We start from the raw sequence: 15,036 nt of genomic DNA, 5'->3' as shown, positions 1-15,036 counted from the left end.
CCTTCGTTCTGCTGTCTGGGGTTGGTTCCTGCTTCTCCTCGTTCCCGCAGGTGGTAGGAGGTGGTGGAGCCGCCCCCAGGGGAAGCCCCCCTCCCCGGGCACGGCCTTCGCTGCATCCCTGCGCTTCTCCTGCTGTGCTTGACCTTGGGGATGCAAAGTGGTGGACGTCCCTCGGTGCTGCTGCCACCTAGGACGCTGTGGACAGGGGGTGGCCCGGCCCTGTGCTCTCGCGGCGCTGACCGCCACTGGATGGCCTTTTCTCACGGGGGGAATGGGACTCAGTGTGTCGGAGATGTTACGGCGATTGGACTCGGAGCCAAGTGCAACACAGATGGTGGGAGAAAGCACGGCAGTGTTCAGGGCCGTGTCTCGCCTTCTCTCTGCTGCAGGACGTGGGGAGCGTGCTGCTCCTGCACCAGTGGCCGACGGCGGACTTCCAGGGCGGAGGTGCCTCGGAAGGCTCTTTCCCCCCAGGTGTGCAGACAGGGAGCAGAGTGACGTGTGTGGGGTGGGGGTGGGGCTCTGTGCTTGCAGCCCTTGCCAGCCTGTGCCAGCCCAGAGCCATCGCGGCAGAAAGCCCAGGGACAGCCGCTCAGCCTCCAGGGTGTGGTGGGCACTGTGAGTGCCTTTCGGGGGCCTGGTGAGGACTTGGTTCCTGTGCACAGGGAACCAAGGCCCGAGGGTCCCCTTGTCCATTTGGGTCCTCCCCAGCCTCCCGACTGCCCTAAAACTGGCCTCCAGGTTTTTCTGGTGGTGAGTCATATTCTTCTTCCGTAAGAAGGTAGAGACACGCTGGTAAAAAATCCTGATCTTAGAACAATTTTAGAATTCATGTTTAAAGTACAAAAATGATTATCTACTAGAAATTCACCATGCTGTTGATGTAAGAGCTCTGTGTGTGTGCTCGGGGTGTGAGCGCTGGGGTCGGAGCCACGGTCCCCGCAGGACGGCAGTCTCATTTAGAGACCAAACCCGATTCAGAGGGAGCAGCACCCGACCAGATGCAGGCAGACACCGGGTGAGCCCTGAACGCCAGTGGCTCCCTCAGCGGCGCAGCTGCAGAGAGAGGGGCAGGCGGCCTCGAGCGTCTGGCCACGCAGGAGCTGCGGTGGACAGCCAGCCCCGTGGGCCCTGTGGGACAGAGCTGCAGACCACCCACGCGGCTCCGTGTGCTGGAAAACAATCACGCAGGTTAAACGGTGTCGTAGTTTTAACACTCAGATTCCAGGGGAAAAGCAGAAAGTGGAGTAGAGCTTAGCGGAGCTTATGTGGGAAGGTTAATAACCTGGACACTCACGAGACCCAGGTGACACAGTTCAGAGCCACGAAAGTGAGAATGGCGGGAAAACGCCCCTCTGACCCGGCGGTGAGGCGTGGCCAGAGCCCGCCCTGGGCTCGTGTGTCTGGGGGCCCCACCCCCACCCCAAGCCCTGTCCCCGCAGGGGCCGAGGACGACCTGTCTCTGCGCGCCGCGCTCTACGGCGTGCTGTTCCACTGCCACGCGGACCAGGGCGACTGGGAGGGCGGCCTGAAGGTGCTGGAGGAGGCCGTGCAGGTGCTGCCGCGGACGGCACACCGCCTGTGAGTGCGCCGAGCCCCTGGGGCCGCCCCCGCCCCCGCGTCTTTTCTGGTGATGTCCCCGTGAAGGATCCCACACACGTGGCCTGGGGGGTTACAGCACAACACAAACATCAGTTAAGAAATAAGATGTGAAATTCGGCCACAGCACAAAGTCCCACGTAAGTCAGGTTCCAACAAGTCCAGGTTTTGTTGTGTCTTTGTAAGTAGGAAAATGGACAAATACTTCAGTTCTGGGCGAATCACACAAATTTGAATTTTGTCATCAGCTCGAGAAGTAAGTTGCCTTTTGCTTTTCTGTAGCTTGATTTTCAAGCATATGGTCCTTGTGAAGGCCAAGCTTGGCCTGAACTTCACGATGGAGATGCAGAAGTTCAAGGACGAGAGTGAAGACTACTTGGCCCACATGTGGCACCGCCTGGCCTTGAACTCGAAGAACGTCTATGGAGAGCTGACCTGCTACCAGAACGCAATCCAAGCCTTGCAGGTGCGCCCCAGCCGCCCCAGAGGTGACCGCGCAGGGTCAAGCGTTGCTTCACTCCCTGGTCGAGGGCAGCGGACGGTGCTCTTCTCAGCTGGAGGGGCGGGCATGTGCGTGTCGGAGCCTGCGCCCGGGCCCTGCAGGGGTGGGCGGGGGTGCCGAGGCCCCGGGGGCATGGAAGACGAGGGATGCCCTGCCGCCTCTGGGTTCAGGGATCTGAGGATGATGTCCCCCCAGGAAGCTGACAGAGGTGCCTCTGGGTGCACTTGGGGGAGGGAGGCGGGGCTGCAGGGCAAGGGTGGGTGCCCTGAGTGACGCAAGAGCAGGTGGGACTTGCCTCAGGACAAAGAAGGTGGCCCAAAGACAGGCCGTTTGCGGGTGTCCGGAAGGTTCTCTGCTCAGCAGAGCGAGCGCGCCTCCGGGATCAGATGCCAAGTGCGGAGCCGGGGCCCCCACTGGCGGTCAGGACACTGTGTGTCCCGCAGGGCCTCTGCCGTTTATGTGTGGTTCACGCCTCGGGCTCGGTTCAGAGGCCAGAGTCCAAGTCCTCCCATGGGGATGGCCTTGCTGGGTTCTCCGGGACCAGGCGGTGTGGATCAGCCTCCACCAGAGAGAGCTGCGGGGTCCCCGCTGGAGGAGGCAGCCATCGGGGTTGTCTGCAGAGGCCCTCAGTCCCTGCAGACCCCCAGTCTCTGTCTTCTGGGGTCCTTCCCTCTCACAGGCACAGCACGTGCCATAGTGAAGCCTCAGGGTTGAACAGCCGACCACCAGCACCCTTGGCCCCGCCCCAGCTGCAGGCCCCGCCCACCCACCCTGCCCCAGCTGCGGGCCCCGCCCCTCCCAGCTGCAGGCCCCGCCCCAGCTGCCCCCTCTCTGCCTTCCATCTCCCCAGCTTCAGCCCAGCATTTCCTAGTCACGCCCCTGCCCCTCCTCCCCACCCCACTCTCGTGAGCTATGGGGTGAAGTCTGGGGTGGGACCAGGGAAGGGCTGGCCACTCCATCCCGGGACGGCTGGGCTGGACCAGGCCTGTCCTGGCCCTGTGGCTGCTCGCCACACAGAGCCTCTGGGCAGGGCCTTGCAGGCCCACTTGTCCCTGTGCTGGGGACCAGAGCAGAGAGGGTGACGACAGACAGAGCCGATGGAGGGCAGTGAGGCCTTGTGGGGCCTGGGAGGGCAGGGCCGGGCTGGCAGGCCTGCCCAGGGAGCAGGAGGCCTGCAGAGGCTGTGCCCAGCACCAGTCTTGCTGCAGCCGGCCGGGTGGCAGGTGGCCGGTGGTGGCGACGTGCGGAGGAGTCACGACAAGCCCGGTGAAGGGGGCTCCCTGGGGCGAGTGCAGGCGAGAGCGTGCGCTCTGGGAAGTGAAGCAGTGGACCCGCCGGGCGCTGCCGACCTCGGGGCGCTGGGCAGGACGCGCCGCAGCAGCCTCTCCCCCTCCTGCTGTTCCGTCCCAAGAAGCCTGAGAGTGAGTGGCAGAAGGTGGACTACATCATGGAGTTCGGCGAGTGGCTGTATTACCGGCAGTTCTCCATCGAAGACGTGGCCTTCCACCTGAACTGGGCCATCGACATCGTGCTGGCGTTGACGCCTGCCAGGGAGGCCCCGGAGCCGGCAGGTGAGCCGTGGCTGGGAGGGGTTCTGGGCACAGTGCCCCTCAGCGGCCTGCCCTGGTTCGGGGAGTGGTCTCAGTGGCGGGAAGTGGCTCTCACAGGCACGGACGCTGTGTGCAGGCCGCAGAAGGGCTTGGTTTGGGCTTAGGCGGGGCCTGGTTGAGCGGGTGCTGGTTGTGGGGGGCCTGGGTGGCCCCACTGTTGCCATGGTTTGGGGGACTTTAAAGACCACAGGTGCTTAGCTCGGCTGGTCAGGGGAGGCAGAGGTCCTGACCAGCCTGTTGGAGGAAACCAGCCAGGCTTCTGTGGGCTGGGGGTGGAGGGGGTCTCTACATCCGCCAGGAGGCCACTGGGCAGAAGGAGGGGGAACAGGTGGCTCTGGCCTGGTCAGCCGCCCTCTCCCTGCCTCTGGCCTGGAGCCCCTACCAGCAGCGGGGCTCAGGGCCGTCCTAGGACCCCAGGGCCTTGGGCAGGTGACGAGTGGGTACTGGGCCCCACAAGCCACCTGCAAACGGGCAGGTGTGAGGGCCAGTGATCCAGATGCACAGATGCTGCTCCCTGCCGAGTGGCCGAGAAGATGTGTGGCCACTGCGGGGCTCCTGTCCTGGGTCCTGACTCCAGTAAGAGGCAGGGACAGCCCCCCCAGGGTCCTTGCTGTGGCCGCAGACAGGCCGTGTGATGGGGCCCCAGCCCGGCTCCAGCATGGAGGCCGCCTCGACCAGGCCTGTGGGTGTGGGCGCCCCAGGAGGGGTACCCCCTGTCTGCGTGCACTGGAGCCGTGGGATGCGCCCCCCTTAGACGCATGTCCAGCCCCCATCTGGGCAACATGGGGAGGGGGTCCCCTCGCCCCCATCCCCAACAGTGGCCCCAGAGCCACAGACACCAGAGCTCCCCCCCCCCTGCAGGGGAGCTCTCCCCCACGCAGGCCGACCCGGAGCGGCCGGGGTCTGCCGACATGGGGACGGTCTCCTTGGAGAAGCTGTGCAGCGTGAGGCAGCTGGAGGCTCTGGCCCGAGCACACGTCCTGCTGGCCCTGACCGCGTCCCCCAGCGCCGCCAGCTACCAGGACTACTGCCTCCTGGCCTGCGCGGCCTTCCGGCGCATCTGGCAGGTGGGGCTGGGCGGGGCTCCAACCTCCCGGGTCCAGACTGTGGCTCCCTTCAGTCGCTTCCCAAGACCCTCTAGAGACGCGAGACTCGCGTGGCGTCTGCAGGGCAGCCGTGCATCCCTGTCCGAGCTGCCCTGTCAGCGCTGCTGCCTCCGGGCGACCCCTCCTCTCTGAGACCCTCCTGCCAGGGTCTCCCTCAGTCCTGTGTGCAGTGTGGACAGTAGTGGAAGCCAGTGTCCTTCTGCCCACCAGCAGCCCTGCTTCTGGGCTTCCAGAATATTCTCCCCCCATCCCCTGTCTGGCTCCCTCTGCCCCTTCCCACCACCTCCTCACAGCCCCTTCCTGGCAGCCCCTGGTGGCCTGTTGTTCCGGGCACCTCCGGGGCAGTGGCCCCAGGCCCCCCAGCAGCAGGAAGAGTGGGAAGGACCCACCAGGACTCTGGAAGGCCCTTCAGGACACTTCCTCCCTGTAAAGCCCTCCTTGAGGGTCACCCTCACCCTGTGTCCCTGCCGGGCCCCAGTCTGAGTGTCCCACCCCTGGGACGCTGCTGCCACTGTGGCCTGGTGGGCTCTCGGGTGTGGCCACAGCAGATGAATGGACACAGGGTTGCTGCTCGGAGCTGTAGGGTCGCTGGCCCGCCCCTGGGCTCCAAGTGTCTGGGAGGATGGTGGGGACTTGCATCTGTTCCTGACACTGCAGGCATTCATTTCCTGTCCCAGGTTTCTCTAACGACGGCAGGAAAATCCATTTCAGAAAGTAAACTTCCAGCAGCAGCTAGTTCCCAATTGTTGTTGCCTAAAAAAGAGAAGGAGAAGGTCAAGGACAAGGACAAGGAGAAGGTCAAGGACAAGGAAAAGGTCAAGGACAAGGACAGGGAGAAGGGCAAAGACCTGAAGCAGGTAATGCATCCTTCCCAGAGGTGCAGGCGGGACAGTGGAGGGGGAGGGCCCAGACGGGCCACAGGGTGCGGCCCCCACCCAGCACCCCGAGGCCTGGGGCCTGATGGACTTGCCTGTGACTCAGTTTCCTCTTCTGTAAAACGGGGGGTGTGATTTCTCCTCCCTCCTGCTCTCCCTCTCACACCCGGTGCTGGGGAGTGAGGGCGGATGGGGAGATGCCCGGAGGTTGTCAAATGCCAGAGCAAGTCACAGGTCAAAGGCCCTGGAAGGTACTCCGCAGGCACATCTGGGTCCTGGGGATGTGGGGGCAGGAGGGGCAGCCCCAGCCTCGCCACCACGAGGGGACAGCCGCACACCGACCTCTCACTGAGCTCCAGCAAGTCCTCCACACCGCGCTCCTGCGGCAGTCTGCCTGCGGTCCCGGCTGCGCAGCCCCGGGAGCTGGGCTTTCGCCTGCGCTCAGACGCCTGGAGCGCGCTGCTCCGGGCTGTGCGGGTGGCCAGAGGCCCTCCGGGACTCCGGTGCAGGGGCAGAAAGCACAGTGTGCGGGACATCTCCCGGCAGCTCCGTCCCAGCAAGTTCCGGATGTGGCGTCGGGTGTGGCTCTGGGACAGCAGGCTCAGGGCCTGGGGCGCAGGGGTCACAGGCGCAGCCTCCCCGGGGCCTCGACCTCCAGTTCCAGCTCGCTGCCTGCTCCCTCCAACCCCAAACTCTGCGCTCCCGCCCCACAGCCCCAAACCCTGGTCCTCAGCAGAGAGCCGGGGGAAATCCCAGCGAGCGTGGAGGCCTGGGCTTCCTACTTCTGCCCAGAAGAGGTGACAGCCGTGTTCAAACAGGACAGGAGCGACTTCACCGTCAATGCCTCCAGCATCCAGAGGCCGGTGAGTCAGCTGAGGGTGCCCACTGGCCCCGGCGTGGGCGGCAGGCCGCCAGCCGCGCTCCCCGAGTCCTGGCTGCTCCGCGGCAGCTGCGTTTGGTCCCCCGGGCAGTGCCCTCTCTACTGCCTTTGGGGAGGACTCGTCCTCGGGGTTTGCGGGAATTTCCGGGTCGGCCTTCTGGGCCTGGATCCCATTCACCCGGGAAGGTTCCAGATCCCGGTGCCGTTGGTGGAATAGTTAGAGCTGCTCACCGTTTCTGTTCTCGGACCGGTCCCGGCTGCTTGTGTTTTTCTCGGGCGTTTCCATCTAATACAAATTTTAAAAATTTTGGCACAATGTTCTTAACGCCCTCGTGAATTTTCAGTGTGCGTGTGGGGTCTGCAGAGACGCCTGCCTTTCCTGAGCAGCCCCCGCAGGAGCCCCCAGCCGTTAGTCCCTCCAGGCCACCCCGCCCGAGGGCAGCCAGACACGCAGCTCTGCGGCCTCCCCCCAGACAGAGCCAGAAGCACCCCCAGCCTCTCAAGCCTCTTTCATGGGCCACGGCCAGAGGCAGGTGCGCCCCAGCAGGGGTCCCTCCCAGGTCCGGCCCAGGTCCCTCCCCCTGCCTCATCTACTCTTCCGTGCTTTTCAGCAGATTTTTAAAACAGTTCATCCAACTTTTCTAATTTTCCACTGAAGAGTAATTTTTTTTAAAAAGTCAAGACTGTTGTAAGAAATACTAGTTGCATGTGTCCACAAATAAATTCTACTTTAATTTTTATTTTATTTTTTAAATATTTATTTATTTATCTTTAGAGGGGAAGGGAAGGAGAGAGGGAAACATCAATGTATGGTTGCCTCTAGTGCGTCCCTTGCTGGGAACTGGCCTACAGGGAACTGGCTTGCAACCCAGGCATGTGCCCTGACTGGGAATTGAACCACGATCCTCTGGTTCGCAGACCTGCGCTCAATCCACTGAGCTACACCAGCCAGGGCTTAATTTTTATTTTTAAAAATTATTTTATTGTTGCTCAATTACAGTTGTCTGCATTTTCCTCCCACCACTGCCCCCCACCCCAGCCAAACCCACCTCCCTCCCTTGCTTCCACCCCTCCCCTTGGTTTTACCCCTGTGTCCTTTATAGTTGTCCCTGAATTTATTTTTATTTTTTAAAGATTTTATTATTTATATTTAGACAGAGAGAAAAGGAGGGAAAGAGAGGGAGAGAAACATCAATGTGTGGTTGCTTCTCACGTGTCCCCTACTGGGGACTTGGCCTGCAACCCAGGCATGTGCCCTGACTGGGAATTGAACCGTCGACCCTTTGGTTCACAGGCCTGCACTCAATCCACTGAGCCACACCAGCCAGGGCAAATTCTGCTTTTAACAGACTGGTAGTTTTTAGTGGAAAAATAAAACAAAAGCATTCTGTTGCATAAATTTGTAAATGGATTGTGTCTTCCAAGAATCTGTGACTGGGCCGGAGCCCTGGGGGTGAGTGGTGACTGCCCAAGACAGAGGGGCCGTCACTCACTCGGTCCCAGATGCGGGGGGGCGGGTGGGGGGACAGAGCTCTCTGGGGAAGGCCCCCCCGCCGGGGGCTGGTGGCCCACCGCCCCACCCTCCTGCTCACCCTGTGCTGTGCAGACCTACACGCTGTACTACCTGGACCAGCTGGTGGCGGCCCTGCGGAAGCTGTCCCTGCCCGAGCTCGCGGTGCCGGTGCTGCAGCTGGGCGCCCTGATTTCCGCCTGCGTGGTGGACAGCGGGACCCTCAGAGACCTCTACCACCTCCGGTTGGTGCGCCGTCCTTACCCCCGGGAAGACCCGTTCCTGGGGGGCTCGTGTGGCTCTTCTTTGGGCTTCGAACCCTTGCGTGGTGACGGGCGGCTGCCCTGTGACTCCGTGGGGGGTCACGTCACCAAGGTGCGTACAGGAATGCAGCCTCGCCTGCCAGCTGTGCTTCGATGAGTTTTTTTTAAAAAATCATTTTTCACAAGAATTAAATGGTGGGGATGGTGGCCAGGGCGTGGCCCTGGGAGTTGAGGATCGTCAGCTCCATGAATGGACGTGACTGGCTTTTTCCGCCTGAAATTTGGTGGAGCTGCCTGGTGTTTTTTCCCAGTGATGTCGCTTAGCTGGAAAGGTCATGGAAAAGGTCACCCAGTCACACCTTTATTTGCTCACCATCATTTACCCAGCGCCCTGGGTGCAGTGCGGCCTGATGGCCTGGGGGGCCCCGAGTGACAGTCTGTGCCCCTTGTCACCCCTCTTCCGCAGGCTCGCCCTGGTCTGTTCTGATCTGAAGTTGAGAGACGCCGCTGCTTTCCACGAGGACCTGGTGGGCCAGGCGTACATCACGGAGGGGGAGCAGGCCAGGTGTGCGCGGCGCCGGGGCGGGCTTCCTGCTGCCGGAGCCGGTGGGACTAGGTGCAGCGGTCGGTCGGGGCTCAGAGCGAAGGAAGAGCCGTGTGGCTCTGCTCTGGGCCGCGTCCCCTCCCAGCCCCCGGCCCCCTTGCTCAGCACACCGGGCAGTGGGATGTTGGGAGGGTCCTGGGATCCAGTGCTCAGGGAGCCAGGGGCTGGGGGGGCTGTGCTGGGGGTGCAGTTCATCGTTTTACTGACCCGCCTGTGAGTGGCATGTCCCGGGTGGGGGCTGTGCTGGGCAGGGCTCTCCAAGGACTGAGAACTTCGAGCAGCAACCTGGCAGGCGGCTGAGGGGAGGCGGCCTGAGGGGGAGCCTGGGGCTGGCTCCGTGGGTGGACCTGCGTCTGGACCAGCCCAGCCCAGGTGGGAGTGGCAGGTGCGCAGGGGGGGTGTGGCCTGCAGTCCTGGGGGGCGGGGGAGAGCATGAGAGAGCCTGAGGCATGGACGTGGAGACCCCCCACGTCCTGGGGTCTTTCTAATCTTTGCAAACACATGAGTGTATAGAGGCCTCTCATCGTTATTTTACTTTCCAGGTATTTCTTGGCCACTGTATTTCTTCTTTAGCATGTTGCTTATTTTAATAACATTAGCTACAGGAAAGAAATTGCCCTGAGAAAGGAGAAAAGCAGGGAGCCGCTGCAAGAAGAAAGTTTGGGGGCCCTGGACGAGCCCTGGAGCACCGGGCTGCCCTCGGAAACAAGGCCGCTCACAGCGCAGGACCAGGTGCCACGCTCTGCAGAGCCCCAGCTTCCCGCCCGGCGGGTGGGGACAGGGCTGCGGCCACCACCGGGGGCCCAGGACTTGTCTCCACTATGCACACCAAAAACCCTCCTCGGTGTCCTGGGAACCTTGGGAGCAGATCACGTGTGTCCCCTCGTGGGCTCCGGAAGTCCCCGGGGAAGGCGAGGCTGGGGACCACCCCAGAAGGGAGCAGCAGGGCCCGAACAGCGGTTCGGAGAAGACAGGCTGGCTGGTGCCGAGAGGGGCGGGGCCCCACAGCCAGAGTGCACCGTCCATCTGGCCACTGCCCCTCGCTCCCCTGAACTTGGCGGGCACCCCTTCTGGGGGCTCCCCGGAGTGGAAGCACCCTCCCTGGCCACTGCGCTCCAATGTCAGCACCTGTCCGTGTGGGGGGGCCCACTCGCATCCCATTTTGGGCCCCTAGTCAGCACTCGGAGACCGGAGGCACAGGGCCAGCCTGGCCCTGGCAGGACAGCTCCGGGTGTGACCGGCACCCAGGGCCGAGGGGGTTTCTCGTGGTCTGGCTGACTCGCAGGAGCTCAGCGACTTGTCCCACGCCAGCCAGAGTGCTGCCTGTTCGGGGGACAGCTGCGGAGCACAGGTGGGAGGGAGGAGGGTGGCCCAGACCGGCTCCAGCGCAGCTGGTGGCCGCCTGGTCGGGTGAGGAGAGACAGGTGCCCAGGAGGAAAGTGGGGTGTGGGCATCGGCACAGACGCACCCTCACAGGCGGCGCGGCTCGCACGCTGCAGATTTTGTGGATGAACGCAGAGACCGGGAGAGGCCTGGACGGCACGTCCCTTCCACAGCTGTGGACCCTCAAGGCCGAAGTTCTGCTGGAGATGGACCTGTGGCAGCCGGCGCGGCTGCTCCTGTCCGAGGCCCGCCGGGCCTTCCAGGTAGGACGCCGCCGGCCGTGCTGCCCGGGGACGGGCCCGTCTGTCCTGGGCCGAGTCTGGAACCTCCCAGGTCCAGGACCCGTGCTCGACTCTCCTGCGGAGACGCTGTGTTCCCTGTGGGGGGCCCGCCTGCTTTGTCCCCTGCCTTGGACTCACCCACCAACTCTGCCCGCGGCCCTTCCCACAGCTGCCGTGGGCTGCTTCCCCCGGGACAGGCCCCTGCTCTGTTTCCTCAGTGGGGTGGGGGCCACGAGGTCCTGGAGACACCCCAGGCAGGTGATGCGCCAGGCCCCCACCCCAGTGAACTGGCCCTCACTGCCCTGGGTTGTCCTTGTGGGTGTCCATGGCCTCTCTGGGGTCTCGCTCCCTCCCCATCTGGGCTGCTCCCCCTCCTGGGCTCCGGCCCCACGACAGTGGCTGCCCCGGGGCAGGGAGTGGGACCCACGAGTGCGTCCCTCCGCCAGCATCAGCTGCTCTCCATGCTGCCGATGGGTGGCCTGTCCCCGTCCAGTGTTCAGAAGTGAGGTGTTCTGAAGCCCCCCAGATGGAGCAAAGCCCCTGATAAGGGTGCAGAACCTCAGCGGGGCCACGAAAGCCCCGGGAGGTTCACATCTCTATCTCTGGCAGCGGGGACGCTGTGCGCAGGTGTCTCCCCGCTGCTCTGTCTCAGCCTCCTCCCCTCGGCCACCCCACGTGTGGGAGTCTGGGGCACGCAGACCGCAGACCGGTGGCTGATTGGCTGGCCCCCTGCGGGGACTGGCCCTGCCTCCCCCCACTCCTGAGAGGTGCACCTGTCCCCATAACACATCCCCGCAGAGGCCGCCGTCGCCTGTCCGTCAGAGGCACTGACTGCTCTCTGCTCAGGGGTCCAGCCCCGCGCCCACCTTCGCTCTCCCCACCCTGGCCACCGTCTGCCTCACCCACACCCAGGCTCCCTTGTGCTGGTCCCTGGGGGCCCTGGCTCTTGGCTGAGAGGCACGAGCTCCCCGGGCCTCCCTGCTTCACCCTCTGCAGGCTGCCCTCCTCGGGCCCAGCCAGCCTGGACTTGTGCCGGCCTCACAGCCCTGCGGCCTCCTGCCCGGCTTAGCTCTCGGCCGGCAAGGCCCACCCAAGGCCCCTCTGAGCAGTTTGCGTAGCAAACGGAAGATGGGGTGGCCCTGGAACAGCACCTGGACTGGGGCTCCCGGCCTGGGGCTGTGGCCTCAGGGGCTGTGTCCTGGGAGGACAGAGGGTGCTGGGGCCTCTGCCAAACGCAGGGCTTCCCAGGGCTCTGAGCACCGTCCAGGACCCTGCAAGCAGCTTTTAACACACACAGGCCCCACGTCCACCCCACGCCCGAGGGCCAGTGCAGAGGTGCCCTCAGGGCTTGGAGGAGCCGGGCAGGTGGGCTCGGTGGGGAGGGGCCTGCTGCCTGCAGCTGCCGCCCGCCTGTCTGTCCCGCGCACTCGCCCCCACCCCCATCCTGTCTCCACATACGTCTGTCTGTCTGTCTCTCTCAGGAGCTGGATGATTGTTGTGCAGAAGCCAAGTGCCTGCACCTTCTGGCGCAGTTGGCCAACAAGGAGAGAAACTACGGCCAAGCCAAGAAGATGGCTCTGCACGCCCAGCGCCTGGGCGGCGGCGAGGAGTTCTGGTACCGCTCCACCCTGACCCTGGCTGACGCGCTCCTGTCCACGGAAGAGAAGGGCCGCGAAGTGGCGGTGAGGGGAGGCCGGGCGCCGGGCTCGGCGGGTGGCCCCCGGCTGGGGTCCGGGGCTCACACTGGCCTGCGCTGCCCCCAGGTCTGCCAGCTCTTCCAGGGGCTCATCGAGACGTTCAGGGAGCTGCAGAAGGAAAGACCTAACCGGGCACCCATCCTGGAGTTCATGAACATGGACCTGGAAGCCAGGTAGTCTTCTAAGAGAGACCGTCAAAGCCGTGCCTTCTCTCCCCCACCCGCTCATGCCGAATTTCAGCCTGTGAAGTTCAGAGGGTCTCCCCGCAGGGGCCTGCACAGCCACACCTTCCCTGGTGCCCCGCCCGTGCCTTCGACCTCTGAGGGGCAGAGCATCTGTCATGGCTACTTGGGGAGGCAGCTTCCGGCAGTGGGAGGGGCGTCCTTTTGGGCCCTGGGCCCCTGGGGACAGCGTGTGTTCCTTTCCAGCGGGCGGCGGGACTTCTCAGAGGAGCGGAGAGGGCGGGCTGCAGGGACACTGAGGGGCCAGAGTGCACACCTGAGGACAGGCGGGCGTCTGTCCTCAGGTGGGCACACGGGGTTTAAAAGGCTGGTGGCCTGGTCCGGTTCCTAATCTCCCACCGGGCACGGCTGGTGTCCCTCCTAGGTTGAGGGCCAGGTGCCACCAGGCCAGGGGACGCCTGTCCACTGCGCAGCCCAGCGGGGCCACGTGCTCGGCTGTCTCCCCCACCCCTGCTGTGACTGGTTTTGGAGCTGCGCCTCTGTCCACACGTCTGTCCACGGCAGACAGTGCCAGGGCTCCTCCACCTGCCTGGGCCGGGGGCGGAGGTTCTGGGGACAGAACACTGGGTAGCAGCCCTCTCCCTCCCAGGGCTGCGAGCGCTTCAGGGTCTCGGCTCCTTTCCGAGCCACTTCCTGTGGTCCATGCTCCAGAAATCAGTCCCTCCGGGTCTGGCCCTGTGTTCCGCAGGGGGACCTAGAGCGGAGCCCCTCCCCCTGCAGGTGCCTGCGCCTCCGGGTCCAGGCCGCCCGGGGGTCGGCCGGCAGGGAGCCCTCGGAGCTCCCGTCTCTGCTGTGCGAGCTGGACGACCGCTTGTTGGAGGTCGAGGAGAAGTGTGCCAGCTGCGGCTACAGAGAGAGCTGCGTGGATGTGATGTTGGAGCGGGCGCAGATAAAGAGGCGAGTGGCCTGGGCGGGTGCCCTCCGGGGCTTCTGGAGACCTGACTGCGCGCTCCGCGACTCCCGCTGTCCTCGCTGAGCCCCGGAACTCGGGCCCGTCGCCTGTCCTGGAAGGCCATCCACACGGCCACGTTCCTCCGTCATGCTGTCATCGGCCCCAACCCCGGGGGACACCAGCACTGGGCATCCCCTTGATGTCAGCTCGGCACAGGTGTCCCTGTGGCTGCCCTGCCCCCTCCGTGTCCCCACTGCTTGGTCTCTGCAAACCGAGAGGCATCTCGCCGCCCCCAGCAGCCACCCCGGACACAGCGCTCCTGCCACCCAGTGTTCGTGTGTGGGCCACACACACGTCCGGCCACATCTCACACGTGCAGACACGTGTCACATATCTCCTCTGTCTCCTGCAGGCTGTGGGCCCAGAGCGAGCCGGACGAGGAGCAGCGGGCGGCACGCCAGCTGGAGGCCTACAGCCTGGCCCAGGAGGCCGTGGCGGACGCGGAGCAGCTGCTGCACGGGGCCCGGAGCCTCCTGCCCCTGTCCGAGGTGGGGGTGGGCCTGAGGTGGGGGTGGGCCCGAGGCGCAGCCCCAAGGGGTTGACCGAGGTGTGCGCCCCCCGCAGCCGGACAGCCCTGAACTGGCCACACTCCCTGCAGCCGCTGGGGGCCGTGGGGCCGTGGGGACCCAGGGAGGCTGGCCACTGCCTGAGTGGGGGGGTGCAGCTGGGGATCTGGGGAGAGCGGGCGGCAGGACTTCTCAGACAGAGGAGCGGAGAGGGTGGGCTGCAGGGACACTGAGGGGCCGGAGTGCCCACCTGAGGACAGGCGGGCGTCTGTGGGAGGACGGCCCTGAGGCCCAGCAGGCGTCGCTGCAGGGGGCCCAGCAGAAGCAGTGCCAGCCGGAACAGCCGTGCACTCCAGGAAGGCAGACACGGGGTGGGGGGGGGCGCCAGTGCTGCGGGCCCACCCGGAAAGTCCTCTGAGGAAGATCTGAAGGGACGGACTGACTGTTCCTAGACCACTGCCCCCAAACCACTGTCCCCGACCAAAGCTCGGAAGCTCAGAGGGACACAGGAGCCTTGGTACCCGACAGAACAGGGTGTGTAATGCCCGGAAGCCAATCAAAAGTTTCCAGTCTTTACAGTTTCTGTCTGTAGGAGTTTGCTGGTCTTGGAGTTTAAAAGGCAGGGAAATGTCACCCAGCATAAGGAGGGTGATCTGTCCATCAAAACCAATCCAGCACTAAAGGGCAACTCAGGGATGTTCAAACAGTTGTTACGACTGTTTTCTATCTGTTCAGGCAACAGCGTGGGGGGGGGCTGTTTTTAAAGACCCACGTCCAGCTTCTGGAGACAAAACTGCAGTGTCTGAGCTGGACACGTGACGGCTGGGTCAGCAGCAGATTAGAGGTCACAGAAGAAAAGATCAGAAATAGTAAAGATGGCGGTAGAAACACTCAAAAATTAAACAGGAAAGAGAATAATTTTTAAATGTACAGAACCTGAGCAAGCCGTGGGGCCAAAGTAAGTGCATAGTTGCTCAGGTGGGAAGTACAATAATGAACAAATGACTGTCCGAGAATGAACTCTGC

General features: G+C 63.8%; 1 protein-coding gene across 1 annotated transcript in view; it reads left to right on the top strand.

The window, feature by feature from the left end:
• Positions 1-15,036, top strand: part of CFAP46 (cilia and flagella associated protein 46) — a 55,565-nt gene that overhangs the window by 25,063 nt on the left and 15,466 nt on the right. Inside the window, exons 25-39 of the mRNA XM_053668593.1 lie at positions 390-474; positions 1,443-1,581; positions 1,882-2,065; positions 3,513-3,672; positions 4,573-4,778; positions 5,495-5,670; positions 6,357-6,555; positions 8,179-8,327; positions 8,812-8,910; positions 9,549-9,681; positions 10,449-10,595; positions 12,095-12,295; positions 12,377-12,483; positions 13,273-13,449; positions 13,857-13,998. Of these exons, the coding sequence (XP_053524568.1) occupies positions 390-474; positions 1,443-1,581; positions 1,882-2,065; positions 3,513-3,672; positions 4,573-4,778; positions 5,495-5,670; positions 6,357-6,555; positions 8,179-8,327; positions 8,812-8,910; positions 9,549-9,681; positions 10,449-10,595; positions 12,095-12,295; positions 12,377-12,483; positions 13,273-13,449; positions 13,857-13,998 (2,304 nt within the window). The remainder of the gene's footprint in view (positions 1-389; positions 475-1,442; positions 1,582-1,881; positions 2,066-3,512; positions 3,673-4,572; positions 4,779-5,494; positions 5,671-6,356; positions 6,556-8,178; positions 8,328-8,811; positions 8,911-9,548; positions 9,682-10,448; positions 10,596-12,094; positions 12,296-12,376; positions 12,484-13,272; positions 13,450-13,856; positions 13,999-15,036) is intronic.

Source organism: Artibeus jamaicensis, unplaced genomic scaffold (assembly GCF_021234435.1).
Source record: "Artibeus jamaicensis isolate MK-2021 breed Jamaican fruit bat unplaced genomic scaffold, CSHL_Jam_final contig_490, whole genome shotgun sequence".
In the NCBI taxonomy this organism is placed as follows: Eukaryota; Metazoa; Chordata; class Mammalia; order Chiroptera; family Phyllostomidae; genus Artibeus; species Artibeus jamaicensis.
The sequence above is the reverse complement of the archived record's forward strand: the minus strand, read 5'-3'. Positions and strand labels throughout refer to the sequence as shown.